At 38.6% G+C, this 27077-nt stretch overlaps 1 protein-coding gene across 1 annotated transcript in view; it reads right to left on the bottom strand.

Annotated features, from left to right (window-relative positions):
* The window catches only part of raver2 (ribonucleoprotein, PTB-binding 2), a 90606-nt gene extending 64555 nt beyond the window's left edge, over window positions 1–26051 (bottom strand). Inside the window, exons 1-2 of the mRNA XM_008406157.3 lie at window positions 25013–26051; window positions 5059–5125 (exon numbers count right to left, since the gene is read on the bottom strand). Coding sequence (XP_008404379.2) covers window positions 5059–5125; window positions 25013–25294 — 349 coding nt within the window. The 5' untranslated portion in view covers window positions 25295–26051. The remainder of the gene's footprint in view (window positions 1–5058; window positions 5126–25012) is intronic.
* Window positions 26052–27077: the final 1026 nt, after the last annotated feature.

Here is a 27077-nt window from a genome sequence, read left to right as displayed (position 1 = left end):
TTGGTGTATTAAGTCCACATTGTTTTCCTAAATAAATGAATGAATAAATACTGACTGAATAAACAAATTGTGGTTTTCTCACATTATTAAACTCAGAAAGCTCTCAAAATCAACTGTGTTTATTGGCACCATGTTTTTTATATCATGTTATAATTTTTCCGTGTATGCCCTCTGCTTTTCTGTCATCATCACATCCTCGCCTTCGTAGCACATCAGTTGAGTTATTGGCAGTGCTCAGTCATGCAGAACAGTTAAACATGCACTATTTAAGGTGCAAACTTAAGGAGTTTGTCGAGTGTTTATATTTCAAAACAGAACCACTCCAAGCTCTTCCTTAGTTCGGTCGGTTCCTCTTTCCTGTTCTGGGATTCTGCCGCCATCTTTAATTCCGTATCAACTGGTTCCACTGAAGGATAACGAGCAGCGCCCTCTGCTGGATGGCTGCTAAATTATGCTATAAAAAGATCTAAGCGGTTGTTATTAGTAAATCGAATGGAACTAATTTTAATCTAATTAACAATTTATCAACAATTAATCATAAGTCAATTAACTGTTTGCATCCCTAGTTAATAGTCCTGGAAGTTTCAGGAAGATATAGACAGAAAGGCTCAACACCAGAACTAAGAACACTACTGTTAGATTTACAATACAAAAGTGTGCAAAAAAAAGTCTAAAACCATGGTTTACTTTCAACAAAAACTAATTTTTACCCTCTGCCTGATGTAAACCATTGCTGTGCAGCAAGTTACAGAGACAACAACACCAGTAGCATATTTTTATCAGTATAAATAAAAGTAAACATTCACTAGTGAGAGTGGTAAGCAATGCAGAGGGTCTCAATCTAAACTTTAACATGACATTTCAGATGCTACGTGTACAGAACATTGCGCAAGTTATCAAAAAGCAGACAATATTTCTCAGACTGAGTGGTTGGAGAGAGACAAAAAAAAAGAAAAGCTGAAAAGGCAGAGGGGATAAAGGAAAGAGCGTGAGTCAGACTATAAACACTCGGTTGGGTTGATGTTATACAGCTGCCTTGAAAGCTGAACCAGAGGTTGGCAAGTCCGCCACAAACACAGAAAAACAGACCCAAACTAAGTCTCCCTGCCTCTAAACCCCCCAGAACAAAATCTGATGACTCACACGGTGTGTATACAGAACTCTGGCAGCACACACACATTTACAACAACATATATCACACATAAACCAACAGGCTCTGGGTTTGTTGGATAAAGGTTTGTGGTAGGGTGACAAGCGGGGGTGTGGGGTGAGGGGTCACGGAGTCAAGAGGAAAATAAATCTGTCAACACACACACTCCAGTGGCATGAAATCAGTGCTTTACACCTCCAAGTGAGAGGGTCAGGGATCTCCCAACACACACACACACACACACACTCAAACTTTATCCAGTGATCCTCCCTGTTGCATCCTGTTGACTGCCACTTACATTACAAGAATATTTTAACGACCACAAAAAGCCTGTTTGTTTCTGTAGGAGCTGGACCACCTCAACTGCAGAACATCCAATCGATCGCATACTAATCTGAATCAGAAGCGTCTCTCGAAGACTGATCAATGATTGGTAAAACAAGTAGAGGGAAAAAAAACATACCAACCACATGCCAATTTGTGCTAGCTTTAGCAACCAGAACACAATCAGTTTATGTGATTTAATTAGTTTAGAGTTAAAAATGAGGTTCTGTAAAAGATCTAGGCGCTAAAAGTTGCTCAGGAAGGTGTTTTGGGTTGATTATTGATTATTGTTTAAATGACTCAAACAAGGGATACAATCACGATCAATGGAAAGAAGTGGTGTTTAAAAAAAATCTGCATAAAATATTGAATTAAATTAGAAGTGAGATTTTTACAGCTAAGTAAAAAATGTTTTAGATTTATGGTTAAAGCTATCTTAACTTTGCCCACGTTTCCTCTGACAAGAGGTAAGAAACCTTTTGTGGAGTGGCTCAGTTAGAGTTCTGACCTAAATCTGACAGAATCTGAGGAGGCAAGAATGGAGAATTTAAGATTTGGAGTTCATCACTAAAGATGAATATTTCAAATATTAGTGGAAACAAGGGAAAAGTTGGCCAGCAATTATAATGAGGGTTTGATTGCTGTGATGACAATAAAGACCTTCCCATTGATTATTCAGAATAGTATAGTCTATGTTTTTTTTCTTCATGGTTAGATCTGGTTTCATTTATTTATGCTGCGTTCCAGTTGAACTCAGAACTGGGAAATTCCGACTTCAGCCAAAATGCCCTCCCATCTATCCATGAGATCCGACTTCCCAGGTAACAGGAATGCAGGATTACGATTTCGTTTCACGTTTTCCCTCCTTGCTTCCAAAACAGTTCCTGCAGGTTTGCTACGTTTCATTCAGTCGTTCACTTTGGTGAAAACTACCATTATGCTCAGTGAAAATAAAAAGTTAGAACTGAATGTCAGCAGTTTGCCAATCTCTCCAAAAGCAGAAAATCATGACAAGGATCCTAAAGTTACCAAAAGTTTCTACATGCAGAGCCTAAAATGTAAGTTGTTGTTGCACAGGAACCGGCTTACAGCGGAAATATGAGACTATTAATGCTTATGCCTTGGAGCAGAAAAAGCGTCCCACTGGCCTCACTCCTGCAGAAGTGTTGTGTCTTAATATGCCAATATTACCTAGAAAAATCATTTTTAAGGAACACAGTTTTCTCCAAACTCTTTAGGTTGCATCTTTATGCCTCCACAAACATGTTCAATCCTCATTCAGATAAGCCTGACAAGAAGTCGCCACATTATGTTGTCAGCTTACTGAAGCAAGCCCTTGAAATTAAAGTGAGTACTTCTCCAGTGAATAGAGGGAAGAAATAAAAGGAAAAATGGTGCATGTGTTGATTTATGAGACAGTAAGACAAAGAAAGGAGGCAGATTCAAAATGACAGCAAATGGGAGAGAACAATAGGAAAACGCCGCCTCTGCTTGTAATGTTAAGTTTGACATAAATTCAACTTTTTTTTAAGCGGGCTGTGATGTTCTTCACGTCCGACATTAATAGAGACCTGCAGGAGAGTCCTAATTGGAGGCTGAAGGTCCAACAAGGACTACTTTTCCATCAGGCAACCCATTAACCTTTTGAACAGGCTGCTCCTCTGACAGTTCAGCTGTTTACAAGTCCCCACCACTTTCTAAAAGTGTTCAGTTTCAGGTGCTTGGCTGGCTGCAGGGCCTAAATATAGACACTAAGTAAGATTTCCCTGGAAAGGGACACACTCTCAGGGCAGGGGGTCGAATGTGTGTGTTTGTGTGTTCTTTCTATTTCCAGACCTCTGAGCAGCAACTGTCAGAAAGTGAAGAAAATATGAACACAATGACACTTAGCACAGCTTTACAAGTTATTTCAAAACATAACTCTAAGGGGTCTACAAAAGGATTTAGAAGAAAATTTAGCTGGTTTAGTCAATTCATCCACACAAGAGTAACTAGAGACAGATTTTTCTTTGCCAATACAGATTTTCTGTTTTTTTTTACTTTTGACAATTCCACACATGTCTATTCTGGGAAGATATGAAAGAAAACCTCCAATTTGCAGCCATAATAATGTTCTTGCTAAGAGGGAAAAAACTAAGCAAAAATTACATTGGTCTAACTTGTCCTGTCCAAAAATTAATTCTTTTAAAGAAATATGTTGTTTTTTTTTACTTGTGCAATTCAGGCTTTTGCTTTGAATTCTAAATTGTTGGAACGTTATTAGCAATAAATATTTTCCAAAAACATTTCTAAATATCAAAAAACGTTAACCAAGGTTAGCAGAGACTTGGGATTTTATTTTAGTTCCTAAAAGTATAATCCATACAGTAGGTAAAATGTCAGGTCACTTCATCTAGCATTTCAAGAAAAATGAAATGGTCTTTGAAACCGTAACTTTTAAAGTCCAGATAAACTACTATACCAGTAACAGGCCGTGCTTATACAGTGACACAACATAATAAATGCTTTCATTTTATTTCAAGAGATCAACTTATTTTCAATAAAATCAAAAAACACATAGTATTCATTAAATAAATCCAAGCACAAGGAAAGGTTCATTTTTGTTTGCAGTTTTTCTTCCGGCTAACCTTTTTTTTACACTTATCAATAACTAAAAACAAAGTATAATAGATAATTAAGCAGTTGTAAAATTTTACTTTCAAATAACCCATATTTTAAAAGTTTAAAGATCCATCATGCAGTTATGAAAAAGCTCCTTAAATAAGGCAGCATTTAGCATTCCGCTCATCATTGTGATTCAGTTGAGTGAATTCGGTAGTAGTTTTTTTAATTATTATTTCCTTGATTAAAACCTCAATAGTTTCAGATCTCCGAATATTTAACAAGAGAAAAAAAAATCCTGACATTCAACACACACAGAGGGATTTATTAGCTAAATTTAGTGTCACACAGAACTTTTTAGTAATTCCTCATCATGTCTCTTTATTCATTTTGTGTATTAGCATTTTACTGAGAAATCAGCAGGAGGGAATATTAAACTGCAGCTCAAGTTCTGTAATCATTTATTAAAATCCGGCATCCTCCACAACAGCACCAGTCTGCATATCTTAAAACACACGACTGCAACAAAACACTTCTGAACTGTCTCTGTTCACACACTGTTCCCTGATGTTCTGTATCCAAGTTTATGCATAATAGGAAAAAGAGTTTAGTGGATTCCAGCACATGACTACATGTTTTTTTTTAAACCACAGCCCATTTAAAATGGTAATGTATAATTTTCTACTAAATTAGGTTATATATAAACTCTAGCCTTTAAGCTTTTATCTGTGTGTAACTTCCAACCTTGCCAAACATTAACAGAACCTCTTCAGAAAGAGTCATGCAGAACTTTTGTTGTAACGTAATTAATGTGCAAGAGGCACAGTGTTATTATTTGAGAATAACAAGGTATTATTGTGTGAATCATAGTCCCAAAAGGACTAATGTTGTTAATCACAAAACCTGGAAATGATGTTAAGCCTCTGACTCATAGGTGTTAGGAAAGAGTTGAGTTTTTGTGTCTTGTCAGTTGTAATTCATACCTGTGCCTTTGTTGCGGTCCACAAAGCAGTACTTCAGCTCATACTCTTTCAGAATTTCATGGACTTCCTGGAATGACATATAAATATAAGTTAGAAGAAAACAAACAGCTTTACAAAATACTATCAAATTATCAGTTTTAAAATATTAAACAGACTCCAAACCATTTAATTCTATTAAAATTAGAAATCCTTCTTATTCAATTCGGTGACATCAGCAAATGATGCCAATGCATTTAATCTAAACTGTCTAAACAAAGGGTCAGAAACATTCAGCTTTGCTAGTTTAGATTAGTTTATTATACTATTTTAGCCCTTTACGTTATCAATTAATCATTAGTCTATTAGTAAAATTGATAAGAACATTAGATTAACTTATTAATAGACAAATTGCATCACCAACTTAAACCAAACAATACAAAGAGAGAAGAGCCCAGTACTGCCCTCTACGCGTTTGTTCATCTTTGAACTGCCTCAAACATTCAACCCTCAGTATCTCTTACACTGGCAAGCAGGGGATCATTTTGTTCTTTACATAATTTGATTGCTGGTCTCATTCCTCATACTGATCTCAGGAGCCGCAATTAACCAAAAAAGACTAAACATAATCCTAAGTAACTGAAATGATAAAGCTCACAAGTTCTGCTAATCACAGGCAAACATTTTTCATTATCTTTATTGAAAAGAAACAAATTAGTGTTCTTTTAAACAAGTAGCTACTTGTTAATAAAAGTGAAATTGTGAAGATGAAAAGCTTTCTTTCTTTCTTTCAGCCACACAAGGACAGAAGAACTCCAAGCCACATGAGAGGCGAACGCTGATGCATCAAAGCTGTAAATCAGATCCTCCTCTCCAGCTCAAATGCATTTGTCTCTTTGGTGACTGGATATGATGAGGTGAGAAAAGACGAGAAGCAAGAAGATGCAATAATACAGCAATAGATCCTTGCACTCCTGCTCACTGCTGAATTCTCTTGTTGGCCTCACCACCTTCCTTACCAGTTTGGCAGTGATGCAGACGCACGGCTTCTCGACTACGGTTTAGTAAATTATAGTGGAGATTGTTTAATGGTAGGAACAAGTGTCTTTTTGGACTTCAGACTCTTGTAACTGAAATGTTGCAACATAGTTGTGCAGAACAAAGTTAAACCCTTAGAGGCTGGAACAGAACAGCCAAGACAATAAACTCAGTGTTTTGTAGTGGCCGTCCCAAAGCCCTGATCTCATATAGAGAATTTGTTGGCAGATTTGTAAAGGTGAGTGCGAGTGAAGCGGCCTACAAACGTGACTCTATTCTAGCAGTTCTGTTGGGAGGAATGGGCCAGAACTCCAGCAAACAACTATGAGAAGCTTGTGGAAGAAAACATAAAAATGTTTGACCCAAGGCATACAAAGGCAATGATGAACACTGGTAAAATGTGTGTGAACTGCTAATTTGAGCAAATAAACAAATCTGACAGATTATCTCTTTATTGGTCCATTTAGCAAATAGAAATAAATGACCTAAAACAAGAGAAGCAAGACAAATAAGATGTCTTTTTATGTAAACTTCTATTGATTCACTCAATATTGATTCACTCTTGAGTAAACTTATATGCGAAAAAGCTCAGATATTTTGACGCATGGTGGTATTGCGTAGCTATGACCGGTATGAACTTGCTTTACATAAACACATAAACTATTCCCTGAAGGCTAATGTTAGCAGCAAGTCCAAACACAGCAAAACCAGATCAGATTTATACCTAAAGCTGCATTAAATAAATGAACCTTTAACTCATGCTAGCAGGTCTATAGTTATCCGTAGTAAAGACTACAATAAGTTGTGGTTTGTTGCATTGACCTTATGTAAAGCAATGTGTACAAAGAAAAGTGGCAGCACACGCTAGGTAAGTAATGCTGTGTTTCTGTTCCTGCCCAGCTGATTTAAATGATACATTTGCATCCCCGTCTCCGAGGTCTGCAAATGAACCATTGTGTCCCCTTTCATTGTATTGTGGTACCAGTATCAAAGTACAGAATCGTTGTAAACAGTTTCCCTCACTACGGTTTCTGAGGTTTAAAGTCTCTTTATCAAAGAGTTTACACCAAACGGAGCAGAACAAGAGTCCCTCGGCTCTCAACTGTAGCAAGTCCTTAAGATTAAAAGGTCGGGGAGGATCTTTAAATCAAATAGGTCTCTGAAGACCTGAGGGCTCTACATGATTCATGCCTGGAAAGTAATTCAAACATGCATTTTCAAGCCAAGTGCTTTACAGACCAATAGAGAAATTTGGAAGTCTTTCCTTCTATAAAGCTGGGAGCCACTGCAGTGATTCAAGAACTGATGAGATATGATCAATGCAGATACTCGATTGATTTTTTTTTTTTTATATTAGAAACCTGTAAATGAATTATTACAATATTCCTACCAACTGCAAAAGCAAGTCCAAGTTTCTCCTTTTTTCCATTTTCAAAAGGAAACCTTTATTCTGGCAATGTTTTTAAGATGATAGCAAGTTGGTTTACTGATAGACTTTATGTGGCTGTAAAAACTCAGGTCTGTGTCCAAAAGGTTTATTGCATGCTCTGTCTATCTTTAGCTCCGCTGAGTCCAGTTGAGTACTGATTTCTAGCGTTGCATTTTTGGGGCGACATTTGAAAAGCAAACAGCCTCCCTGTTTGCTTTTCAAACAGGGAGGCTGAATCAAGTATACCAGCTTGTTCTTTTGTTGTCTTAAGTGCCTCTCTTCTGATATGCTGGATTCAAAAACTGATGGCAACCCTTTGTAATTCTCAGACTCAAGATAATTGACAATTTTACCAGATGCTGCTAAAATTGTCAATTAATAAAGAAATAAAATAACGGCTCAATAAAATAATATGCCAAATAAAGCATTCAAAAACACAAGACATAAGAACTTTCTCAAGTAATGTAATAATAGTGTTAATGTTTATTATTTATTTGTATTAATGCAACATTTATATTACATTTTTCAGTTTATATCCAATCTTATTGTTTAGTTTAATTTATTATTTCTCTTTTTTTGTATTCTGTATTTATTTAAAGGAGGATATTATGTCTTTTGCAGACCTTATTTTTCTGTAACTCTTGTATTCTATGAACAGCCTCTCGTCCCAACAGCACAGAATGACCCCACATTTGTATGCACATAAAAGCCGATATACATATCAATGCAAAGAGATGAGATCTATAACATTGCATTTATTTGAATAACATTTTTCAAGAACACATGAGTTTGTAGAGGACAGCGCTTTGATGGCAGTTAATGTTTTCAGCGTGTTTATTCACCGTCAGAAAATAAAGGATGCATTTTCTGCTCCTATTCAAATAGGGAAATAAAGACATGAACTCTGCATTGTAATAATGATGCAATTCATGGTCATATAGTTATAAACACATTTAACGTGTTTTGGGAGATTATGTAGGCAGACTGTATGCGTAAACTTATCACATTATTTACCTTAAAACCTGAAAAGAATAGGATACAAATATCCTTTATTGCCCCTCAGTGGGGAGATTACATACCCAGAGCAGTAATAAAATGAGTATTGGTGATTTGACACATTATTCTCTTTTTGTATCCATCTAACCAGCCAGCCCACTCCTGTACAGAGTTGAGATGTTGCATATCATGGATCATTGCATCATTTTGGAACAAATCTGTCTAACAAAATGTTCCTCTCTGCACCCTTCCATCTCCACCACATTTACTGCAAATTAACCATTAAAAAAAAACAGAAGACAGGAAGGAAGGGATCAATATTATTTCAGTGACTTCCAGAGCTCTTTGTGATACTAAAACCAGAGTAAATTACTCCACTGAGTGCATTACTATGTTTCAATGTGCATCCATTTGCTGTTGTGCACTTCAACTGGGCTGAAAGTTCAGCTCTCTCAACATATAACAAGATGTTTAGAGACTATTTATAGAGCCCAAACAAAGCTGTGTCTCCTCTGAGCTTCTCAGTCTGAACAGTTAAAACACATGCCATTTTTATTGCCAGTCTCTGCCTTTCAGTTATTAAAATTTTAGCTTATATACCCATCTAGATGTTATTTTTAAAAAGAGTTTTATTAAGACTGGTATTCTTTTTTGTTTATTTTAAAGGCCTTTGTAAATGTGAGGGACCCCAGTAATGTGTTGAGGGTACTCTCACTTTACGTAATGCACTAAAGCTGCTTTATCTAACTTTTATTAAACAGAAACAGTTACTACTCCCAGTGCTCCCAGTACTAACTGCAGAAATACACCACTCAGTCAGAAACAACAAATCACAGCCTGGGGGAGGGTTTTAACACTGTCAATCAGGCTTGTGCACAGCCTGCCCCTCAACTTCTGCTATGCTTCAGCTGGTTCACCACAACATAGATGCTAAGGCTAGTTAGCATAGCCACCTGTGACAGCAAATAGACAGTTTTCTTGGAACTGTAGTTGTTTCTCCACAATTAGCACATTTAGCAGCGTGCACTACATGAGCTGATTGACAGCTAGGACCTTCCTCCTGACTCTCACTGGTTGTTTTTGACCAGGATTGGTGCATTTTTAAAGCCTGCAACAGTAGCACTGGGAATAGGTGAAGGAGCTTTTTTCCCCCATATATCATATGTCTCCAATTATAATGTCACAACATGATGACAGTTTTAACAAATGTGGAAAAATTGGAAATATTTTCATAAAAGTCACATACTGCAGCTTTAAAGTATACCAAGAAATCAGGAACCGCAAATGGTAGACAGCTGCTGAACTATTTACAACGTGACTCCAGCAACTGCCTGTAACACTATGTGCTCCTCACAGAAACAATACCAGCTACTCTATGCTATTTGGTGAACTATATACAAATTGCAAGTGTGCATGTATACCCAACTTTGTCCAAATTGGACCATTCCTTCTGGGTGCTCATCATGGTAGTTAACTTTTTCCCCTCCAGTGGGTGTAGTTGACCAAAGCCGTTTCCCTGAGCCTTGCAGTTCTGAAAATATTTCCTGTTCATTCTTAGCAATAACAATCAATCTGCAGGCTTTAACATTTTCAAAACCTGACATTTCAAGTTAGCCCAGCCAGTATCACCGTGAGCAGCCGACAGCTTATTTCCCTGCATGCATGTGTGGGGGCGCACTTTGCTGAAGCTTGAGAGTAAAACTGCCTTCAGAGCACATGGCCTGATAAAGAACGTATAGCATTCCGATCTTGCACCTGGCAGAAATACATGCAGGTTACAAGCAATAAAAAGAAGAAAACAAAATCACAAGTAGTCCGTCGAACAGCTGATAATGACCTTCCCACCTGTCTGCTCCGTGATCACCGCACACTGCCGCTGCCTCAAGCTGTAATTCACTGCTTCACAGCTGCAGAACAAGATGCAATGCACCATCGACCTCAGCAGCCTTATCTAAATTGTTATTCCAATTTAAAACTACAGCTGTTAAACTCTGCACTCAAGCATGCACATTTCCTTTAATCGGATTCACAACGCTAAGTTTGATATACATGCAGATTCAGAGTGGAACTAAGGTGAAATGGAAAAGTAAATATTGGGTTGCAGCAGGGGGTTCACAGGTTTTCATGGGAGGGGTTGGCCATCCAGATGATGAGGTCCACTTCCTTAACACAACACAATCATTATCAATCATTAAAAAGGTTTTGAACAAAAATCAAAAATAGGGCACATATAACACCTGTGCAAGTGATGATGTGTTCAAGTAAAAAAAAAAAGTATGCTACTCTTTTGTGCTCTTCACCTCAATTTAGGAAATGACCAGTTTGTTCCTCGACTACAGCTTTGAAACGGTTTCTAGCATGTTGGGTTTTTTTTAAGATTTTAGTGGACTAGTGGCCTCCATTCTACTGCAGCTGGATGGGAAGAAGGGCAGAGAGAGAAGGGGAAGTGGCATCAGATGGCTCGGGCATCGAACAGAGGACAGCTGTGTACCATAAAACACGTTATGCAGCACACTCTGCCACGGAGCCATGCAATGTCCAATCAACAGGTTTTTTTAGAGTATAAAACTTGGCAGAATTTCTGCAACGCATAGTGACTTCACTATGCGTTCAATAAAGGATGCTAAAACTGAGTTTCTCAAGATCAAGGATGTTCCATGCTTTGTATTTGTGTAAAAAACTATGTATGTAATGTTCTGCTGGGCACAAAGCATACATCAAAATCTAAATGGCTTTAAAAGAAGAAAAGTTCTGATTTGGACTGGCTTAGCCACATTTCAGAACTAAATCTGTCCCTGAGGGTGTGCATAACTAATGAACCGGCAGTTCAACAGGCAGGTTGGCATATATTGTCAACACAAAGGCTGTTGAGAGACTAAAGAAAACTGAAGAATGCTGAAAATGCAATGAAATGCTGCTTTAATAAAACAACAGCTTATGTGGGAAAACTTAAAGTTAATGAATCTAAGGCTCCTCCACCTCCAAACTAATTTTTCAGTAAGAATGACAGAAAGAGTTACTGACCAGCAACACACAGAAACATGAAGCTGTTCCAAGCTGTTAAAACTTTAATTGTATTGTTTGAATTTCCTGTATTTTTCTTTAAACTTTCAAGGAGGATTGTTCTTGAATTGTTTGCAATTCGTGTCTCCAATTCTGAAACGAGCCACTGCCAAAAGAAAACAGCTGGTTCTTCCCGAGACAGACAACCTAGAGGCCCAGTCAAACACATTTTGAGCAAAGATTCTCCGTCCATTAAGCTGATGAAGGAGACATTCAGAACCACAGATCAAAAGACCCAGTCTGGTTCACCAAGTACTGATGCAGCAAGACCCAAAGTAAGAGTAAGAAAGGCGTCTCATCAGTTGTGCTCAGCCCAATACAGGCCTACGTCTGGTAGATGCTTCATCTCTTTCCCAAACTTATCCAAGACAGGTTAAGACGGATATATTTGAAATCATCTATAATCTGTTCTCTACATTTACACTCATCCACTTTATAATTTTGTTAGACTAGATATTTGCTATCCCATGTACCACTCAGTAAGTCTCTACACAGATCACACTTTTTACAGGCTGTGAAAGGTGATGGAGAAGTGAAAATCGAGACGGATAAACAAGTGGGATTTTCCTCTTCACACCAAGATCAAGCATCTGTGATGAAAACCATGCTTACTGCCACATTGTTTGATTTATTAAACACAAACACAAATTCTCCTTTTGTTTAGCTCTTGAAAATGAGACGGCTCACCGCTACAAAGTAACAGTCTGCCATCATTCCAGCTCAGTACCGGCAGGAGGGAACGGTGTGGATTAGAGGACAACCACGCTACATGGCCTCCTTACCGGTACTAACTGCGTCCTTGACCTACTGATGGAGTCTGTATGTTAGAGAGAAAATAAAAGATGAAAGGATGCAGCTCAGGAAAAGGTGCCAACATGTAGCCTGTTCAATTGTCATGACAAGAATGACATTTTAATGCTGACAATTTTCTCACTAATGAGCATTAAAAATGGCCTCTATTCAGTGTCTAAACACACAAACTGTATTCAGTTAATGCTGTTAATGCTTGACAGCAAGACAGTTTAACATTCAAACCTCCATGCATTAAAACGGCTTTGCTATTATACACAAAAGGAGAAAAACTATAACTACGCCTAACTGTCGCTAAGGGACCGTGGAAACCTTTTATATTCCATCCCATATTTGGGAAGAAGTGAGCTCTGTGTCTGTCTGTGTTTGGGACAGGTGGCTCGAGCCATGCACAGCACGGATCACTGGCCCATTAAATGGCTGCCAGGAGAGCTCCGTGGAAAAAGTGCGTACTCACACATTGCAAGCAGACAAGCAGTAACACCAGTGTGTAGATGTCCTTTTCTCTTTGAGCTTCTTTCTATCTCTCAAACACCAACTTTGTGCCTTCACACCTTGAGTAGCATAGGCACCCTCACACTCCAAGCACACAGGTAGGAGTGACTGCTTCACAGTTTGTTTGGAGTCCTCTTCCACTCCGTTCCGCTTTTGTTTTTCACTGCTGGGCAATGATTTGTTGTTTTCCTTTCTGTGACAGTAATCGTCACTCAAAAAAGCCCTCCAAATCAAATTCCTCTCCCTTTTGCTTTCATATAAAAGAGCAAGTAATGTCTTTGTTTGTATTTTGCACTTCATCTTCTCCCCATCAGCAGATGCTGTGTTAAATTACAGTTGAGTAAACACACATGATGCACTGAAGCTGGGCAGCAACAGCAGAGACTCAAAGCCACAACAACAGGAGAAAAGATGAGGATGGTTGAGATGGGAGCAAATAATCAACCAAACATATGTTTTCAAGGGACATTTCAGATTTTGTTTTGAAGTGAGATTCTATGAAGTTCCTCTAAATGTGTTGTTTTTTCAGCCAAACATCCTAAGTGGTGTAAAAGAGGTGTTGTTTGTCACTGTTGGACGCATCAATCCACCAGATCAGCTGTGTCCAACTAGTCCAAGTCAGCCACAGGTGGAGGAAAGATTCGGATTTTGAGACAGACCTGAGTTTTAGATGGACTGTGTGATGTGGCACGTATTTATTTTCAGAATTTCATTTTTGTCTTAGTAAATTAAAACAGTCCCACCTGCACACAAATTTCATAATTATATATTTACATAATTATGATGTTGTTACTTATTACTTTCCAGGCGGTTTACCATGTTCAAACCTCAAAAATTAGGCTTTATGTGCTCCTGACTGCTGAAGTGACACTGAAAACCAGTCTTCAATCTGAAAACCTTCAGATTGAAGACTGTAGCTTATGATTCTGGTACCGGATTTAAAGAGCTTTTAGAAGAACATGGAATCAGCTACTGGATAGAAAATAGACTAAAATGTATCATCAATCAGCATAAATATCACAGGACGGCAATAGGACTTTGATAGTGCTGTATTTTCTGTCAGTTTTCCCTGCTGTGAACACCTATAAGGAATCCAACTGATTCTTTTTCCTGCGTTTTGCTCTTTGTGATGTTTTTCCGTCTCAGAGATGCGGTTGGTTTGATCTCTGCGAGGGCAGAGAGCCGGTGGGCAGGGGGGAGCAGGTGGTTTGCCCTGAGACGGGACAGATTCTGCTGTCAGCCAGTGTGACCCCGCTCCCCCCTCCTCTCCACACCCACCAGTCTCTGCATGGCTCTGGCCCTGAAGCAACCACGCTCAGATTGAAGGTTTTTTTTTTTTTTCCTTACGAACTGAAAGTCACTCACTTTGAACACATCAAGAGTCCAGCTGTCACAACATTTAGCGAATATCCATCATTTCTGCAGCTTCTGATTTGTTGACTTATTACAGAATGAGGTCCATTTATCACAGGCAGCAATTATAAAATCTGATAAGAAAGTAATAGAATCTACCCTTTTATCAAACCTCTTATTAATAATAACATTTTTACAGGTAATGGATGAATGACTGATTTTAACTATTTAGCTCAAGGCTTGCATATTAGCCTGGAAACAGGAACCTGCAGTAAATTATGCCACAGACATTTGAATAGTATTTAAATTATAAATATTCCAATGCCTAGATAATATGCGTAACTAGTTTATTAAGGCCATTGGATGGGACACAGGCCCATGACATCACAGATCCTCCACCATGCTTAACAGTTTTGCCACATGCATATTTTGTTTTGGGTCAAGCACACTTTGTGTGTTTGTTACTGGAATAGTTCAGCTTGGTTTCAGATCAAAACACACTTGCAGTTAGAGGATGGTATTTAGCAAACTTTAGAGATTCAATTTACATTCCTGACTGTAGGATAGAAAATGGCTTTTTTCCCTTGAAATTCTCCCATTAGATGGTGTATAGTGGAGACCCCCCGCCCCCTTAACAGCAATATTATATTAGATATTCACATTAGCCCAAATTCTTTTCATCGACGTGCTCTTATTTTTAACGTCTGTGCATCATGGAGCACATTAGATTTGAAAAGGCTGGCTGTCTTGTGGAAATCTGAAAATTAAGGCAAGAAATTTAAAGCTTTTAGAGAATAAGCAGACGGCTGTTTCGCTAAGAACAAGCTGTGCTCATCATGTACAATACTAAAGACAGTTTTAGTGTTATATCAAGTTGAAAGTGGGCACATTCGAGTTTTTCAAATTATGGAAAAGTGGAATGTGTCACATTTTCATAATTTTGTCCTGTACTAAAACCATAAACCGCTGTTTTACAATAATTGCTTTGTCACTCACATAGAAAGAGATGTTGTTGATGGTCTTAATATAAAAAAAAAATATATATATACATATATTAAAGATGTGCCAATCAGGTTTTTTCCTGCCGATACCGATACCGATCACCCATGAGGGCCGATCACCAATACCGATCACATAATAATTATTATTATTTTTTTATCATAAGCACTACCAGTGTCTTACATCGCAGCTCGAAGACTTAAATAATTTTGTGGGTTATTCGTTTAGCTTTCTAACCGTCATGCTAATCCGGGTGAGTGTTTGTAGCTGTGCGCTGCTTTACCTGCTATCTGATACTCCATATGTCTTTTTTACGGCAGTGAGCCTCGATGTAGCCAAACTCCGTCAAGTATGACATGGCATTGTTTTTATGTCGTATTAGCTTCGTTGTGTTGATGCATTTTGACGTGCTTCAATTTTGAGCGGCAACACACAGACTTCCCCATTCACTCAGTGCGTTATAGTTCCACATCGCTTAAGATTTGTTGCTGCGCATTTGCACAGTGTGAAGGAAAGAGGAGACCAGCTGCACAGGCAGGCTGAGAAATGAGATGCAGGTGATCGGTATCGGCAACAAGAGACCGTGATCGCCGATCACTGATCATACACTTTTTCACAAAAATCGGCCGACTATGATCGGTGACCGATCGATCGGCACACCTCTAATAATGTATAACGTCGGCCACCGATCATAATCGGTCGATTTCCATGAAAAAGTGTATGATCGGTGATTGCTGATCACTGTCTCTTGTTGCCGATCACACAAACCGATCACCTGCTTCTCAACTTACATAATGTAACCGGTAGTGTTTATGATCAAAAAAATAAAATAAATAATTATGTGATCGGTATCGGTGATCGGCCCTCATGGGTGATCGGTATCGGCAGGAAAAAACCTGATCAGCACATCTATATATATATATATATATATATATATATATATATATATATATATATATATATATCAAAAAATAAAGGGAACACTTAAACAACACAATATAACTCCAAGTAAATCAAACTTCTGTGAAATCAAACTATCCAGTTCGGAAGCAACACTGATTGACCCGACGAGGGTTATTTTATACATATATATATATATATATATATATATATATATATATATATATATATATGACCATGACTATTCTAGTTCTAAAAGCTAAGATATGAAATTGCTTCACTGTATACAAAGTCTTCCCTCTTTAGAGTGACAGGATGATAAATTTCATTGTTTCCAGAGAACAAACCAACATTCTCAAAGGAGATTTATGAACATAAACAGTTAAGAAGACTTGATAGCTTCAAGCTGGTATTTTTGGCTTACGACACTAAGCAGCAGTGTGTATATTTACACTTTGTTGTCATTTTTGTGGACTGGCTGTAGTTTCTGGCTTAGACATGGAACCTGAGCTGGTTTTCTTCTCTGATCTGACCGCTTTAAACGTCTACAGGTTTTCTCCCACTGACCTGATTGTCAGCAGTTGAATCAAATGGACCCAGCAGAGTGGTTCCAATCTGACACAACCGTTACGTCTGACTGTTATTCCACCATGCGTCATGTAATCACGGGGTTTGTGATCACTGTAGGTCTCCCCCTCCACAGGAAGGTCAAACACACGAGTCAAACGTACATCAAAATGACTGCGCCAGCTCATAGCACCGTCATTAGCACCCTCTGATGCAAGCATGTGCTGCTAATGTATAAACACCAAGGGTGGAGAGTTGTAGCGAAGAGGAACCTGCGGGATCCAATGCAGTGGCAACAACCCCTTCAATGGCCCCACGACACACATCCATGTACACACAGTGATGGCAGCTGATGTGAACAGTAGAAAAGAAGTACAGCAACAGAGTTTAATTACAACAGAGAAAGAAAAGATAACATGAGCAATAAGAATGAAAAGAGTTTCCTTTTTTGAAAGATAAAAAGATTCGTCTCAATGATCGAGATCCCTGTCGGTTCAACCAAAAACAAAGCCACCTTTCCTCAACATCACACACGCCCACACACTCATTATTTTCCTTTAGCCTTTTATCCAATTAGTCTCCTCTTCACTCCACCTGCACTTATCCCGTCGATCCTTTTCTTTCGAGGTTCCTTCCAAAGCTTTTATCCTGTCAGCACAATTCCCACTTCTGCCATCTGACAGATAAGTTTTGAATCTCAGTGGGATCATGTGATGTGAAAAATATGAGCGCTTATTGTGTTATCGGGTTACAAAGAGCTGTTCACAAAGAGTCGGATTTCTAGGTTAACCAAATGGCTCCCATAACCGACTTAGCAGTTGAGAAGAGTTAATGCCGAAATACAAAAATTACATGAATTATCTGGATAGTCAACCCTGCACTGTAAACCCTGCTTAATGTTTTGTAGTATGATAAAAAAATTAAAAAACTACACTTAGAATGCCTAAAATATGCAAGAAATTCTCACTATTTACACAAAAAATTGTCTGAGTACCTCAACCTTTCTTTAAGGATGAAAACAAATAAATGGGAGAAAAATGCTGTAAACTTTGATAAAGGTCGTACTTTTGAACCCAGCGAAGGACTCGCGAGATTATTCCCATTTACTAAAGAATATCTCTCTAGCATTTATCCGATTTTTAATTAAGCAAAAAAGTGCAAAGTACCTGAGGTTGACTGATGTGTTTAAACACCCAAACCCTTCTGAGTTTTTAGTTTTGATACATTCATTGAACGGGAAAAAAAATGTCAGATTTTCACTGAACAAATTCAGGAAGGTCGAGGTTATTATTAACGGGTCCATCGCTAGCTACCATGTAATGACAGAAGAAAACAGATGGCCAATGTATGTGAGAATCATTGGGGTTTGCTAATTTAAATAGGAAGATAATAATGTATGTTTTATAAACATTAAACATAAATAAGATGGTGCAATTAGTGGCAAACATCTCCTGTTTAGCTGTTTTTTTAGTTTACATTCTACATCTTGTTTTTTTTATAAATGCCTTATCTATTTAGGCATTTACTGTGCCTGCAGTTGAGAACTCAGAGTACAAACTCCATTGTACATTTTGTGCATAAATTTGAATTTAATTGAATATGATTATCCAAAATATTAAAAATAAACTTACACCATATGGGGAAATCCCATTGTAGGCAACATAATAGAACAGATTAGAATGTTGTCTTTGTTATTCCAAAGACAAAAACATTGAAGCATAATTCTAAATATAATAATACTGTCAAATGACATTAAAAAACATGACTAAGTACAATATGTAAAGGTTCAAAGAGCAAAGTGTCTGTGCTGAGAGCTGTGGAGGTTCAGAAGGTGATGTGACCTCTGAAGCGAGAAACTGTTTTCGATGGAAGAGTGAAAAACGTGATTGTCCAGAGTGAGTCGAGCCACTTATGATGCCATTTGGCCAGCTCTTCAGACAAGCTGCGTGGATGTCCTCAAGCTTCGGATGCCGTAACCTCACCATCCATTTTGGTGTCTTGATTATCAGCTGCAGGCTCCGTCTGCCTGTAGCAGTGCAGCTGGAACAACACACTCTCCAAAACAGTGTGTGAAGACAAATTCTATGCTGCAGTGGTTAAAACATGTGTTGCAGCCAATGTCTTTGGAAAGATCTTAAAAAGAAGATGATGTTTTTGTTTTTTACTGTGAAGCACTGAACCACCAGGCAAGAGAGAGTACATAAAGGATTTAACATGTGCAACAGGACATGGACCTCTCTACATGTCCGCTTTGATTTTTATCATTGTAACAGGCTTACAGTGGTTGTATCCTCTACAAACTCAAGGAAAAAATTTGAGGTGTTATGCATACAAAGATGATTGGGCTAAGCACACAGCCTTGAGTGAATCTTGCTTATTTGACAGTTTATAATCAGCACAATATGCAATGCATGTTTACATTCAAGTACAGAAGTGAGACATTTGAGTTTCTCTAAACAGGTTACTGCATATACGAATGGCTTGAAATTCCTCCAAACTGCAACATCTAACTCTTTTTTTTCCCCCGGTCTGTCTAAAGGTGACACAGTCACTTTTCAGATTTGCATATCCTCTAATCCAATTTTAAGCTCACACTTTGGCTCAGAATACACCATGACAGGTGTATTTTTAAATGTGTGCGACCCAAAAGACACGCAGAACCTCAAGGCAACTATGCCACATTAAACAGGTACAATTAAAGCGAGAGCACACAGATTCAAAAGGTAAGAAAAGGGGCCGCAGGCTGCCCACTGTCAGGAGCTGCACACTGTCTGAACATCTGCTCCTGACACAGATGGACCTCAGCATGTAAAGTGAAGAGGAGGAAGAAAAGGAGGAGGAGGAGGAGGAGGAGGAAGTTGTGTTTGCACTTGATGCTTTATCCTATCTGAATACATCTGGGCTTATCAGTATGCAAAAACAACTGGACACACACTCGTGGTGTAGAACATGTCAACATGTGAAGGTCAAACTTGGATCCAACCAACACAAGTTTATGTAAGCAACTACTACTTATTCATATGTAGCTTTATGGATATGAAAATTAGATCCTTACAGTGTAGGCTGACATTTTATGAAATAGATTTTTATGAAAACCAGGGAAAACAAAAAGGAATCATGTATGTCTGGTCATGGTGGAGGCGAACTCTATCGATCCTAGACGTAACATGTTGGTAATGGTGCCATTTTATGCATTGAATGAATCATAAATGAGTTTAGTTTTCATTCAGGCCCTTGGGGCTCCGAGGTCGGAGACCCTCTCTACACTTGACATGTGGCAGATGTGATTTGGGGGTTAGAAACGCAACCATCACTCCATGACATGTTGAAAAGCATTTCCATGGAGCAATGAGATCAGAGCCCACCCGCCAAATGCGAATGTGTTATTGAATAATAAAAGTCTCTTCAGGCATTTACATGCAGGCAAATGTTTTTAACCTCATCATTTATCCACATTCTAAAGGATGCTGACACCAGACATTTATCTCAGCCATTTTTCTTAAAAACAACTATGACATTTAATCAGCAGCTGACTTTGAATATATTCAATGTGTCATTATTTGTTCCGTGTCTAAAACAACAATATGACTATTGATTACAATTTTCCACAGCAGTCATTGCTAACCAAGCCTCAAGTTGATTCAATTGTCTGATATCGGATACTACCAGACATTTTGTTTTGACAATTGATCAGATTTTTTTCTCCAGTAAGGATTGCAGGAGAAAAGACATTTCACAGTGTAACCCCACTGTGCAGGCAGACTGAGCTGTGCATAGGGCATCAATAATTAAAACTTCAATAATTAGACCAGGAAACCTCTGCTTCCAGTGCTGAATTAGATCAACCATGAAAAAAATATATAAATATAGAACTGATTTAGGAAAAAAAAAAATATGAAAGTCATTAGAGAACCCTTCAGCTTTTAGTAGTTTAGTTACTACAAACTCATTAAAGAACAGTAAAGTAGCTTCTTCTGTTTCTACCAGTACATGAGGTTAAATCATATTTCCTAATCCGTTGGCAGTTGATTTAAAGTACAATGTAAAATATTTAATGGCTAAAGAAGAGGCTCCTTTAACTGGCCGATAAGTTACATAAAGATACACATCTATATTTTAAAACGTTATTAAGACTAGACATCATGCTTCTTTATACTTCTTAAGAAACAAGTAAAATAATATATAATAAAATAGAATTATTGAGGATTTTGTGTTTTGTTAAAAATAAAAAAAGAACCAAAAATGTTGGCATTCATTTCCAAATAGAACTTCTTCCTGGAATAGCAATTTACTTTTACTCCACACTTTCTTCATAGACATGATGAGCAAATTTAAGATATATTGTAATAATTTATTTATTCTGAAATGATGACATGCATTTTGTACATACAGTACAAATATTTAATCAATGGTTCATGGACCCATCAAGGTTTTTGGTGATAACTTATACCAGTAAACAGTCACCAACCCGGAATTTCACATAATTCAATTTTGCTACATTCTGGCCAAAAATAACCTAAACTAATGAGCACTTGAGAAATGATGCACATATGGGGAGTAAACATATGATAGCCCTGCTCACAGCGCTTTAATAAATCATTAGAAAACTATTAAATCTACTTATAGAAAAAGATTTGACTCATATCCTCACCACCAAATGGCTCCCACGAAGTTATTTCATTTTCATTCCAAACCCAACCCTTCCTTTCTTCCTGTACTCGTCGTCCTTCTTTCTCATCCCCCACCTCTCTGAGATGAAGACTGTCAATAGCCCATATATTGGACATACTGTACCATGCACTCACACTTATCCAGCCTGCAGCAGAGGGCTCTCTGGTTTGTGGCTAAACGGGGGAGATGGAGCTGAACAGAAGCACTATCTAATTATGTACCACACATTCAGACTCTCCATGTGTGTAATGTACTTACACTTTTTTAATTTAGCATAGCAGGTTTTATAACATAAAAAATAGGTAAAGTGGTGAAATCATTAAGAAACTACAAGTTTTTATTTAGCAAACCAGCTAATGCCAACCAGAAGAAAAGTCTTGAATAAAACCTTCCCGTTGACATGAAATAATGATTTTTTTTTTCCCCCAGTAATTTGCTAAACTTCTTTTTATCTGAGGTTAATGTTTGCTATTAAACCAAAGCAGAAAGACATAAAATAATTCAAATTAGTTGATGTACTACCAGTTGTACTGTCATCTCAACATTCAGTTTGGACATACATCTTATAGTAGTCTTCTTTCAGCCTGCTGACCAGCAGTGTGTAGCAAACAGTCGGGGTTGGAATGTCACTGCACAGTATTACACAACGCTTCACACAGACTGAGAAAACGACGCTCAGTTCACAAGTTTCTTTCATTAAAACCAAAGTAAGACGACACATTTTAACAGATTTTGGAACCAACTTTTTAAAATCTTGGCACGTCCTTTGTTCACTATTTGAGCATTGCAACGTGCCGTTCTTTTGGTTTTTCTTCAGAGCATTTCTATTTGACAAACTCCTCTGCAAAACTAAAGCCCATGTCATCTGAGCAGACCCACAACCAGCTGAAACCAACGCAGACAAACGTCAAGAAGTCAGAACGACTCCTCTGAATCGACTCCTCGCTGCTCTGCCTTTCTCAAAACTCGCCCTGACAACGTGAACAATGTAGAAAACACAAAGCAAAAGATTCCCACATCTGCTGCTTCACCTAAATCCAAGCGACTTTTCCCTTTTTCTCCCCTCTTCTTGTCATTTCTCACACACACCATGCAGTCACGCTCTTTCACACTCCATCTCTCCTCGCACTTGCGCACACGAACCGACGCTCCGACAGAGCGCTGGCTCTCCTTGGCAGCGAGCCTCTGGAAGAATGTTTGGCGCTACAGGCCTGAAGGAACACACGCCACCGGCGCAGGCTCGACACGCTGCCTCCTGGAGGCCTGCATGCTGACACAAGTGATGAATGACGCTCAGCGGGTGAAATCAAAAAGGCCATGAAGTTATAAACGGTGAAGTCACTCCGTAGTCTTTAAAAAGGAAACACACAAACAGGGAAATATGTGCATGTAAAATAAAACATATATGTATACATTGAGTGGATTTGGCCTCAAATACAGGAATCTGAAAGAAATGGTTTTAAACATCTATTTTTCATTTCCATTTTTCACCTGGTACTTGCGAGAAAAGTTTGGGGTGGACATGACAATGAATACAGCGAAAGCCGGAGAAAAATTGGAAACTTAACAACCAGTAAAAATGCAGTGCATAGCAACAGGTGGGGGAGGAGCCTCTGAATGATCCTGTGTGCTTTATGCTGCCAGAGAAAACTCAGGTCACTTCAACGCTTCCTCCACTGAGGCGGGTACTACTGACTTTTTTTCTGATCTGAAACCATTTCCAACTTTTAAGAAGTTCAGAATATCTCAACACAGGCAACTGATCCATGTCTAAACGGTCAAAAAGAAAAGTTCTGGATGTACCATTCTGTTTACATTCTACTCTCACTAGGTGCGTTTCCATTAACCATAATCACAGAATGATGCCAATCTCAAAATAACACTTTTTTTACTTTTCTGTATCAAAATTATTTTTTTTATTTATTTATTTTTTTTAAAAGCTGCAAAATAAGTTTTGCAAAAACACTTGTGTGATGTGACTCGCATCGCACGAGCCACATGATCAACAACCAGATGTCGCCACTGCCGCAAACCATGAAGAAGAAGGTGGCAGGAAACAATAGGAGCATCTTGGCACGGCATGTTAATGACTCATCATGTGAACAAACTTTTCATGTGTGATTTTAATTGTGTTTCATATTAAATGGAAACAACCCAATTGTGAAATTGTGTGCTTTCAACATTAGAGGAACATTGACAAAGTTTTGTACACATTCATAATGGAAACAGTAACTTATGGTCAAGAGGCATAAATCTAGAGTGAAAAAACAAAAATACAGAGTTTCCTCTGTGGGGTAGCTAGAACCACCATCAAAGATCAACATCTGACCTGGCCTCACTCTGGACCTCAAGCAGTTTGGATTCTGGGCTTCTCCTCTCTTCCTCCAGACTCTGGCACTCTATAATAGCTGTATCTGGTTCTGATGTAGCTTAGTACAAGGAATCCAATGACTGTAGACCATTACATCTGTATCAGCAATGACTCTAGGCACAGACCATGCCTTGCAAAACTCCAAGAAACTCTTGATTGGGCTTTGTAACCCAAACATCTTACAGTGACAGTTATTTCCTGTGTTTGTGCTAGATTTCTTTCAATAATTTTCCCTTTTTCTCTATTTTCCATTAATATGTTTGGTGATGAGTTTTTATGGCTTATCCTTCCTCGTGGAGGTTATCAACAACAGGCTGCAGCACAACTGTCAAGTCTGCTGTCGTCTCCATAATTGTGCAGAGTGTAACATGTAAAGTAACATTTCTCTGCTAAAAATCTGTTTTACCTGTCAGTCTTACTTTGCATTTTAACATTCTGAAAAACTGAGCTTGGGGTTTTTGATCATTCTAAGCCATAATTGTCAACATTAAGATAAATGAATAGTTAAAATACATCACTTTGAGTAAAACAAATTGCACACCTGTTTTACTAGCTCCTTTATTGAAATGGACAACTCGCTTATGCTTTCCTCCCTTTAGGATAAATGGAAACATGTGCTTACACTTGATGTTTTCAGTATCCATTAGTAGGCAATACTGACCACTCAAGCACCCTTATTATGCACAAATCAGTTGGTAAACTGGGAGTAAGTGCCTTAGTGGAAACTGGAATCAAACCTACAACCTTCAATTGGAAGATGACTACGGTACTTTAAACCACTGATCCATGGTGCACACAGGATTTCTCCCTAAACCTTGCAGACATTAGCCCTTAATCTGTCCTTTTATTTACTTCTTAATAAAGTGTATTTAATTTTGTAGATGCATTTTGTTTTTTTGCATTCGCAAACAAAAAATAAATAAATAAATAAAAGACCAGCGTTAACTAGTCAAATGTAAAACATTCGTAAGTTTAAAGTGGCAAGTGAATCTTATTTTATTTTATTTTATCATCTGGAATAAGTACACTAGCATTCCTAAAGTTGCTTTAAAAGTTTTTATGTTAGGGTGGGGAGCCGTCTGGTCGCATCACCTCTGGGGTTTATGAATGACTTTCTTATAAACTAATCATTTTTTCACGTTTTGCTTTTTAAAAAGAGCCTCATGCAAACTGGACCACAGAGTCGTGGAGTTACTCCCGGGTCTCCCTGCAGCGCAAAAAGAAAAAAAAAACTCAAAGTGAGCTGCGCATTGTTAACTTTTTGCACCAGTTTCCTGTTGGCGTACCTGGTTGGAGGTGTCGGGCGGCAGGTTTTTGATGAGGATTTTCCTCCTGTTGCTCAGCTCCCGGCGAGTTTTGGCCAGCCTCCTCTCGATCTCCTCCGGCTCCAGGTCCGGCAGGTCGCGGAGGCAGACGCCCGGCTCGGAGGGCTGCGCTGCGGCCGCCGCCGCCGCCTCCTCATCCTCCGGCTGCCTGCTTTCGGGGCTGTCCATGTCCGGGGAGAGCGCGCTATCCCGGGTGAGAGAAGAGTGAACGCTCGGCGGCTGGATGGACGAGGCTGCCGCCATCTTGGGAAGCTGAGAGAAAAGTGTTTAAAGAGAGAGAGAGGTAGAGAAATATAGACAGGGAGAGAAAGAGAGAGAGCAGGTGGGAGGCGTGTGCGTCCCAACAACCCAGTATAAACGCAACGATAACATTAATTTAAACTATTCAGAGCTAATAATTTACCCTTCTAGGAACTGAGAAAAATTATTATTTTATATTTACTTTATGTCAGCTCCCTTACTAAATAGTTTAATCCATATTTTTTGTCTGGTGTTATTCTTAATCAATAGTGATTCAAATGAATGTTGCAGGGTTTTTTTCCATTTATTTATGAACATAATTTATGTAAAAAAAAAAAAAAAAAGTTTTTAAATGTAGTTTGAAAAAACAAAATTGTTAGTTGATTTCTGCAGCTAGCACCTCAAACTAGTTGCGCCCCCAACTGTCTGTTCAGTGCACTACAAATAAGCTTAGTCAGAGTTCACCTTTGTTTCTATTCAACCTAAAACTTTTGTGAGCCTGATTTTAGGCAAAAAAAAGAAAAAATCGAATCAAATGAACCACATGTAGCATCTATAAAATGTTTTGTGTTTCTATAAAGAACTTCTACATTTCAGCTCTTATTCTCTAGCAGCACAGTTCTGAAGGGGGGAAAAAAAGGCATTCAGTGGAGAATTGCTTTTAGCCACCACAGCTCTCCTGCTCTCTGTGTGTGCATTATGTGGCTATGAATGCCTGCGTGCCTTCCCTCCTGTCTACCCAAGTCATCCAGTGAATGCCAACCTAGCAGCCAACTGAGCCAGCCTGCCTGCCTGCCCACCGTGGGTGGAAATCTGCTCCTGGCAAACACAAGGGGAGCAGAGCTCCCTGCCGAGTCCTCACAATGCCCATGTAGCTTCCGCAGGCAGCGTGAGTCGCTTACAGGAACACACGCTGTACACTCACATTCACATGCTGCATCCACACTCGTATAGACACACAAGCATGTCAACTAGCACACATCAACCCACTTAGGAAATATTTAGACCACAATTGTGCCGAGGCCTTTTAGAGACGGTGAAACCGGGCTCCTCGTTCTCTCTCTCGCCATCTGTGTGGAGTGTTTCTTGGCAGATCGAAGTCCAGACAATCACAGTTGTCAGTGGGTGAAAATGATCTCACTTTGCCAAGTGGCTGAGCCAGTGTAACTAAAACTCAGTGACTGTACAGTGTGTGGACTGTTTGAACGCTTCAATTAGGCTTGTACTCAGTCCACTCCAAAGCAGAAAGGCCAAAGAAAGGGCAATGTGTGTAGCTCTGTTTCAAAATGAAGCAAGTTTATCATTTGGCTCTTGGTTTGTTCAGTTTCATTTTCAGTACTAAAAATACCAAAACACAGTTTCTGATGAAAATTATTCTTCATTGTGACACTGTGGGAAACTGATGTGTCTCAATGTTTTCCCAACCAATTTAGCTACAAGTATTTTGGGAAAATGTCTTTACCAGTTTTACACATCTGGACAATTTTTTTTTTGTCCATTCTTTTCAATACAACAAACCTCCAAGTCAGTCTGACCACATGGAAAGCATCTGAGATTATACATTTTTAAGTCTTGGCGTTGATTCTGAAATGCTTTTTGGTCTGGATAACATTGACGCAAATAAAGGTCAAAGAGACGAAGCGGACAATTTTAATTGTAAAAAGCACAAACGGTGATGAAATACCCGGTTTTAGGCTTTGTGTTGCTTCTACAGTGAGTAGCGATGGTGGACAGATTGATGGACATGAATCACCGAGCAATGGGTTTGTGGAAAGACAACAAGGAC

The sequence above is a fragment of the Poecilia reticulata genome, chromosome 4 (genome assembly GCF_904066995.2).
Source record: "Poecilia reticulata chromosome 4, P_reticulata-male-v2, whole genome shotgun sequence".
Lineage (NCBI taxonomy): Eukaryota > Metazoa > Chordata > Actinopteri > Cyprinodontiformes > Poeciliidae > Poecilia > Poecilia reticulata.
Note: the sequence above shows the minus strand (reverse complement) of the source record. Positions and strands in the feature narration are given on the sequence as shown.